This window comes from Cicer arietinum, chromosome 4 (assembly GCF_000331145.2).
Source record: "Cicer arietinum cultivar CDC Frontier isolate Library 1 chromosome 4, Cicar.CDCFrontier_v2.0, whole genome shotgun sequence".
Lineage (NCBI taxonomy): Eukaryota > Viridiplantae > Streptophyta > Magnoliopsida > Fabales > Fabaceae > Cicer > Cicer arietinum.
The window spans coordinates 20,234,341-20,242,934 of record NC_021163.2 but is presented as its reverse complement, the minus strand read 5'-3'; the positions used below and the strand labels follow the sequence as shown (position 1 = coordinate 20,242,934).

Sequence of the window (8,594 nt, the reverse complement as noted above, 5' to 3'; positions counted from 1 at the left end):
ATATTTGTACAAAACACTTAAATGAAAAAGAATATGCTTATATAATTATCAAATTCAATTAACTATTTAAAATAATATATCATAATTGTTCATATAATATTTAATTAATCATTTTATTCGCGAAATATGTTTTAAAATAAAAATTTGAACCCGTGCAGATGCATGAATGAATTACTAATTCGACAGATAAATCAAAATATAAACACGGCAAAGGATGACGTAGGGCTTTGCTGTCCCCGGATATAGAACTGATATATAACAGAAAATTTCTCATATCTTCAATAGTATCTTCGAACAAGAGAAAGTTTAGAAAAAAATTCCACCAATTGGTTCATACTTAAGCTGCCTTCTTTTTCCACAAAGAAAGGTTATTCAGATTAATGATCCTCCAAAAATTCACAGCACAAAATGCAAAGAGAAAGAAGAATTGATGTTGCTAAATAGCCTGTGATATGTTATTGAGTATTGTGATTCTAGTCTTGCTAGACAGGTAAAGAAATCTCTAGTTTCAAATAAACCTTTATGCCCATAGTGTTACTAAGATATAAACTTAAGATCGGTAGAAAAAACTATATAGAATACTCAAATTATTTGCCACAAATATTTAAATTTAAAAAAATAAAAGAATAATATAATAAATGAACATACAATATTTCAATTAAATTTAATTTATTTTTACATTTTATAGTTTCTTTAATTATTTTTTAAATAAGCCTTTCTCTCTCCTTTCTTCCAAAAACCGTTATCCAACCATACTCTAAAAATATCCTAAACACATAAGAATTTAAAAAAACTACAATATCAAATATATTAAATGAAATATCTTAACCAATAACTCATGGATTGAAACTGGTGTCTTAAACACTGAATCCAACCAACCAGTTGAATCTAGAACTGGACCTATACAGTCCCACGAGTGTATTAGATCTCTCGATATAAATACAAGTAATTTTCAATGGAATTGCTGTCTCCAAGGTGAGAGTGGCCTCCATAAGTCACAAAAAGGGAAGATGATTGGAGAATAAATAACAACAGACCTTATTTTGTCGCCATTTATAGTTTTAGGGTGAAATGACCAAATAGTCCAAAAAATAGAGGGAAACACCAACATAAAGCTATTTTTTTCCTGAAGAAACAACTACATAAGTTAATAGCAATAACAACTTCAGTGTGAGATGATTAAAAGTTCTCAAAATTAGAATGTTAGCCGCTACTATTTAGCTGCAATTTGACTGCTATTGGTGGCACGACAGCCTCTACTTAAACCTGCAACTAAATGCGGTTTTGCATAGCACCAAGGGACTGCTACACAATGCTACGTGTATATTAGTTTTGTGGTGAGATGACAAAATCACGTCGAACAACTGATTTTATAAAAGCTACAAACATGTTGACTGTAGAGATTCAAGTCTGATTCTTTTTCCAGCAAAAATGTTGCTATTTGTGTGTCAACCCAATAACCAATGACCGGAGCATTTGGAACTCGAATATAATTGCAGTACAAACCTAACCATGGCATGATTTAATTAATGGGAAATGCTCAACAACTTCGTCTCTAAGGAATAAAAACGTTATTACCAATAAGAATTTTGCAAAATTAAAAACAAGCAAACAACTTGCACAAATAAAAAATGAGATAATCACACTATAAAATAAAAGATAATAATCACAAAGGAATCAAAATCATCTGGTACTTTATTTAGCTATATTATTGACAAAGAATACCAAAATGGACTAGGAAGCGTTATCAATCAATGTGCATTTTGAAGGGGCCCCTCCCAATGCCATCAGTCAGCAGAGGACAACAAATATCTGAATGCTTGTCCATTCCTTGTCTTTGGTTGTAATGTCGCACATGTAGATGTTATACCCATTATGCTGAGGTTACTCCTCCGGAAATTTTGGGGAAATGAAAGGAGATTGACTGAAAAAAAATTAACAATTTCTTGCTGACTGCAGAGCAAAGAATCAGAGATGGTCAATAATTGCTTTTGTAAATTCAGTGGTCTTTGAACTGCCACCAAGATCAGCAGTTCGGTACTTCCCTTCTGCAATTGTGTCGAGGATGGCATTTTGAATACGATCTGCTGTGTCATGGAGATCCAAATGGCGCAACATTGTGACAGAACTCAGCAGCAAAGCTGTTGGATTTGCCAAATTCTGCATAAATCCACGGAAAAATTGGCTAAGCAACAGAAATATAGCTCTAGAGTGGAAAAAAAAGGGGTGACACAGGTTGCCACCAACTGTGGAGTGTTGGATGTATGCAACCTATCATGAGATTGTAACCCGTGAGCACCAGGTCAAACAGCTAACCTTACTGTTATGTCTGACCCCCTTTAAATATTGCTCTAATGTAATGGATACATTTCATAAGGAAACTAGTTGGATACTTGTGCTGTCGCATTGGTTTCTATGCATGTTTAGAAGCATATATTGGCTTAGTATCTGGAAAATACTAATTTTAGGAACTCAAATATTTAAGAAAACGTTTAATTGAACCCAAAATGTTTTTGTTTATAACAACTGCATGGAACTTTTCATTTCTTTTGAGAAAGAAATACTGCTAAAGGATTATAACATAGACAACTTATCCTTAAACATATCCGAAGACCACCTAATGATTGATGATCCCCTCGAATATCTATGTTGAAGACTAGAAATTATGATCTATAAGATTTTCATGCTTGGATAAACAACTTAATTTAACGCTTATAGCATAAACATTAAAGACTTATCATTAAAGTGTTTCTGCATAAGCTAATTCTAAATCAAAAGATGAAATAAAGTTAAATTGTTTTCATATAAGCTATAAAACTGTTTTCATAACTTATGAAAATAAACTGAAAATAGCTTATGGTCATTTCATTAGTTGTTTAGCTGTTTCATAAACTCTCCTGAATAGTCTCACAAGTGTTTATGTTAATAGATAAGTTCAAATAAGTCAATTCAAACAAGCCTAAAATGTTGGTATAATAATTTAGGATTTGACTCCTCTAAAATGAGCAACTAACTTTAGAGAATAAAGTGAGCAATATCAACTATTGATGATCAAATGAATGGTTGATATTATATGCAGATGCACGACCAATCATAGGTGGTTATAATATCAACTATCGATTTATTCACTTTACCAACTTCTAACCTTAGAGGAGCCAAATTCAATAATTTAAAAACTAAGAGCCAGTTTCTTGGTCTATTTGAAGCTGTAATGCAAGTCTCTGAATAGACTCTTAAACGAGGCCAGTCCCAGAAAATTGAAAAAGCATATGACAGATAACAGCTAGCTCAAGCTGCAGTTTTGCAGTACAGGGCAACATTGATTCCAGCACAGTCTAATCTAGCTTAGCTGACTTACAGCCTAAATTAGGATTGCACCAGCCACCAAAAGCTTGCCCTAATAGTTTTACCCAATGCCTTACAAAGGGCATATGGTGCACAAGTACAAAACAGGCACTAAAAAACGATATATTCTGTGAAACAGGCAAAAGGGTTTAGAACAAACAATATAAGGTTGAAAAGTATTTTCATGACTCACCTTTCCAGCAATATCAGGTGCTGAACCATGTACAGCTTCAGCAAGTGCAATACCTCCCTCACCAATATTGCAGCTGCAAAATATATAAAACGGTGTCAGATGATATAACTTTGACTTCTAGATTTCTTTGCACAAAATTCAGAAGAAAAAGAAAAAACCTTGGTGTCAAGCCCAATCCCCCAATCAAGCCAGCACAGAGGTCGCTGATTATATCACCATAAAGGTTAGGCATCACCAATACATCAAAAAGTGCAGGATTCTTCACAAGCTATGGATGGTCCAAAAATTAACCAGTGTCATTTTCAGATAGACAAAGAGAATTTTAAAATGCAGTTGTATCCAACATCCAGTTCACCAATATTACCATCATGCAGCAATTGTCAATGACAACTTCCTCATACTGTATCTCAGGATATTTCTCTGCAACCTCACGGCAACACTAAACAAAATTCAAAATAAACAGTCAATATTAGTATTCACGGAAGAAAAAAATTTGAGAGCAATTATTTATAGGCATTTCCATGTATTAGAGGACCTTGAGGAAAAGACCGTCAGTCTTTTGCATAATGTTGGCTTTATGTATGGCAGACACCCTCTCTCTTCCATGTGCTTTGGCATAGTGAAAAGCATACTCAGCCACCCTTAAACTGGCTTGACGTGTAATGATTTTGAGACTTTCTACTACACCCCTCACAACCTGTAACCCATAAATGCAACAAATTATATTAATCACAATTTGGATTATGGAATGAGACATATTGTTTTAAAACTTACCTGATGTTCAAGTCCACTATACTCGCCTTCTGTATTTTCACGGATTGTGATGAGATCTACATTATCATATCGAGTTTTGTATCCCTTGAGACTGTAGCAAGGTCGAACATTGGCATATAAATTAAGTTCTTTTCTTAGAGTAAGGTTTAATGAACGATGCCCTTTTCCAATAGGTGTGGCCATTGGCCCTTTCAAGCCAACCTTATTCCGCCTAACCGATTCCAAACTTTCCCATGTCAGAAAGCTCTGTGTTCTAGGGTCGATTTCGGTCCCTACATAATGCTCTTCCCATTCTATTGGCACTTCAGCAGCATGGAATATCTAGTTATTATTGCAATAGAAATAAGTAACAAGTATTACTTTTGATTCAACATAGCAATTCAATTTTTATGAATAGACAAGTATGTATAACAAGAAACAAACAGAATAAAGTATAGAAAACATTAGTCAGTGCCCACTTTCAGCAGAAAACCAGAGGAAATGAATACAGAGCAAAACAGACTCCAAATCTATGTCAAATGAAGGAAAGTAAAAAAAACCAATATGCTCATAGTATACGGAAGTCAGTAAAAAGCCCAAGGGATAGAAATTAATAAAATACATGCTCCATAATTTTTTTTGGAAGGGGCTTATAAAATAGCAAACATTGGTAGACGTAATACTAACATATATCAAGGTATTGTAAATCACTAACCTTATATATGCGACATTACGAATTGCAAACCTTTTCCCTTAAATATTCAATTATGTGAGTGTGTGTGTGTGTGAGTTCTACAGTTTGTAGAATTTGGTTTGTCCTGGTCTCCCTGTCTTGCTTGTGTCTCATTGTATACTTTTAGAAGAACACAGCTTGAATTATAGGAGAATATACAAAACAAGAACCAGAAGAAAGACGAAACTTCAGCTTATTAAAAGAAGATTTGTTAAAATTTCAGTGCAAAAGTTAATTATGTTAAATTTAACACTAGACATGGAGAAGAAGACAAAATAAAACATGCAAAAAGTTGGTAATCGACAACCAGTCTACTTTCCGTTTTTAAGCTTTTGATCTTGTAATAACATTGCTAGGCAATACATGCCACTTGTGCTAGCACACATCACCTACAGCAACCACGCTCAGAATCATCTCATAATGGGTACAAACTTCTTTTCTGTCCCTTTATATTCCCTTTTTAATGATACAGAGAAACCATTCCAACAGAAGGCCACTGTAGCTCAAGAGAGTGTTCAACAAACATGAGGCCGTTGATGATTATACATTTGAATGAAAATTATGAACAGAAACCAATAGGTCACAATTTTTTTATCGAATAAAATCCAAATTAAGCACGTCCCATTTGCATTAGTTTTTAAAAAGCAAAAGTTTTATCTTCAAACATGAAGTTATTTGTACACACAGCAAAAAATTAGTCTCAGAAAACAGCAAGCATTTCCAATTTTATTCTAGTGGAAAATGATTCCCACAAACCATTGTCTTAGAGTTACTTTAATATTGAGCTTCACCAATCAAACAATTAATTATTATCATATTATATTAATAAACACAATATTTCATATAAATCTGAATTTTTTATAACTATATAATCAGACATTCGATTTGTCAAAAAAATAATAATCGGGCATTCGAAATTCACGTATATTAAAAAATATATAATACGTCCAAATCTAAGTAATTTAAGAAGTACTCATTCCATGTATGTACCGGTTCGAAGCAAAAAAGCATAACCTAATAAAAAAAAATACAAAATCAAATAATCACAGAATTATATTAACACTAGATCGCATAAAAAACAGTGTAGAGATCGCGATTCAGCAATGGAATATTCGAAAGACGAGACAAATGGTTATTTGATGGGAGGAATCAGAGAGTGAATGGAAGGGGTAGAAAAGGGAACCTGTTTGACGGATTCGGAAATCTCGGGGCCAATACCATCGCCGGGAAAAAGAGTGGCACGGATCGGAGTGGAAGCGGAAGAGAAGGTCCTGTGGTTTGCCAGATAGCGGCTTCCGAGTGTTCGTCTGAGGATCTGAGAAGCCATACTTTACCACACTCAAAGTTTCTTGATTCTGACATGCAATGCACAAACCAATTAATTTATTCTTAATTATTGTTTTTAAAGTATATTACCAAAAAAAAAAGGTTAAGGGTTGAGTTAGTAGTGCCTATAAAACAACTTTTGTTGTTGTTGTTGATAAACACTATAAACATATAAAACAATTTTAAATTAAAATAACTATCTAATATTTTATTGATGTTACGAATTATAATTATTATTAACTATTAATATAAAATAATTTTATATTCAATATCACTTGGATGTCAATAAGAATGTTCTAAAAAATTTAGGGATATAATTGTTGATACAAAATGCAAGACAATCATACGCATTTAATCATTTAAGTTCAACTCGATTTTGCTTAGATCTTTTAAGTTTTTTATTTTATTTTATAATTTGATCTTTTAAATTACATTCATTTGCACTATTAACTTTTAAGATACAGACGTAATTGCAGGTCCCTCTATTTTCATATTCTCACGAAATTGATCCCCTATTTTAAAACTCAATAGTTTTAATCCTTCTCAAATTTTTAAATTAAAAAGATACAATTTGATAAATTTTAAATGATTGATATACAATTTCATAATATAAAATCATTCGGAAAAATTTATGAAATTGAAAGTTAAGATTTTAGACAGTTTTATTGTGATTTTATGAGTGTTAGATATTCTAGATGTATCGTATTGTTAAGTTTATATAAATTTTAGAGTGTTTTATTACAATTTTATGAGTGTAAATATTATACCTCATTGTATCATATTGTATATTATTTAAAACACGCCACATCGTCTAGTTTAGTTAAAAAAAATCAAAATGAAATACCAAAACAATCCGATTTTAAAATATTGGGACAGATATTGTAAATTGGTAAAATAGGAAGATTAAAATCACAATTAAATCTAATATATATTAAATTATGCATGCAGTCCTTAAAATTTGAATTTTTTTTTAATTATTATCCTAAAATGTTAAGATTTAATCAAAACATTGCAAAAAGTGATTACCAAGAACTTTTGTAAGATTTGATAAATGTTTTTTATCAAATGTTTTTGAAGGATCAGTATCTTGCAAACATAATCTAACTTAAAGGACCAATACGAGATAAAATAAACTTAAAAGATCTAAACAAGAATTGAGTTAAACTTAAAAGATTATAGATGTATGTATTTTGTTAAAATTTAAATACCATTTTGATTCGTGCGTTTGTTTTGTAGAAATATATAACACAAATTAATAAAATAGTATACATGAAACGAAAATAATAATACATTTATTAAATTATTTTTTATTAATTGATTTTGATAATTTTTTTTGCAAATAGATCACTTTTATATTAGAATGATAGAATTGTTTGGTGAGTTCACACTTTATATCCAAACCCATCAATTTTAATATTTATTATTATTATAAAAAGAAAAATGATATGAAATTTTTGAATATTAATATGTTAATTGTCACCTCTACAAAAGGGGACACCATATTTTTTTTATAAATAATAATGATAAACAATAGCGATAAGTTGGTAAAAAATATCCATCTCATCTAGTAGTGGCAACAAACATGATCTATTGGCCTTAGTCCTTTTACTATCCCTTCTTATATTTTTAAGACTTTTATTTTTTCTCTATTCTACTATTTGTTTATGAATTGTTTTAGTTTAAGATTGTAAATTAACAGTAGTTTGTGAATTGGATTTGTGACTTTGTGAATTGTGAACAGTTTTAATGTGAGAATTGGAATGATGAACTTTAGTGTGTGAGTTGTGACTTTGTGACAATGAAGTGTGTAATGTGTAATGATTTTCTAATTAGAGTTGTATGGATGTGGAATTGTGAATTTGTGAACTGTTTTACTTTTTGACAATTGTGAATTGTTTGACTGAATGCGTTATGTAATTAATTTGTGTATTTTTTAAAAGTGATATGATGTTTAAAAATAAGAAAATTGATGTATTTTTCAAGAAGAAATTTTTCGACAAATATGAAAATTGTAAAGCGGATACATTATATTTGATTGAATTGTGTGAAGCTCTAAAAACTTATGTAAATTGTGTGACTTGTGAAAATAGTAAAACTTGTATGAATTAAAGCTCTAACTTTTCCAACTTGTCGACTATATATGAATTGTGTGAAGCTCTAAAAAAAACTATATGACATTTATGAATTTTAATTATAATATTTTAGTTAATACTAGTCGATCTCCCAATATTTTGTGCAAGATCA

At 31.1% G+C, this 8,594-nt stretch overlaps 1 protein-coding gene across 1 annotated transcript; it reads right to left on the bottom strand.

The window, feature by feature from the left end:
• Positions 1-1,632: 1,632 nt before the first annotated feature.
• On the bottom strand, positions 1,633-6,444 carry LOC101507911 (isocitrate dehydrogenase [NAD] catalytic subunit 5, mitochondrial). Its single transcript, XM_004497460.4, has 7 exons — positions 6,208-6,444; positions 4,313-4,633; positions 4,074-4,235; positions 3,903-3,977; positions 3,697-3,806; positions 3,539-3,611; positions 1,633-2,160 (listed from the first exon to the last, which is right to left on the bottom strand). Exons 1-7 carry the CDS (start codon positions 6,349-6,351, stop codon positions 1,969-1,971), a joined length of 1,077 nt encoding a protein of 358 aa, XP_004497517.1. The 5' UTR covers positions 6,352-6,444; the 3' UTR covers positions 1,633-1,968.
• Positions 6,445-8,594: the final 2,150 nt, after the last annotated feature.

Bases quoted from the DNA above. Each gene is read 5' to 3' on its own strand.
- LOC101507911 (XM_004497460.4), bottom strand. From the start codon at position 6,351: ATGGCTTCTCAGATCCTCAGACGAACACTCGGAAGCCGCTATCTGGCA. The intron at 3,807-3,902 runs GTAATATTGGTG...GACCATCCATAG, and splicing joins TTGACAATTGCTGCATGATG to CTTGTGAAGAATCCTGCACT. The intron at 2,161-3,538 runs GTGAGTCATGAA...GGATTTATGCAG, and splicing joins CACCTGATATTGCTGGAAAG to AATTTGGCAAATCCAACAGC.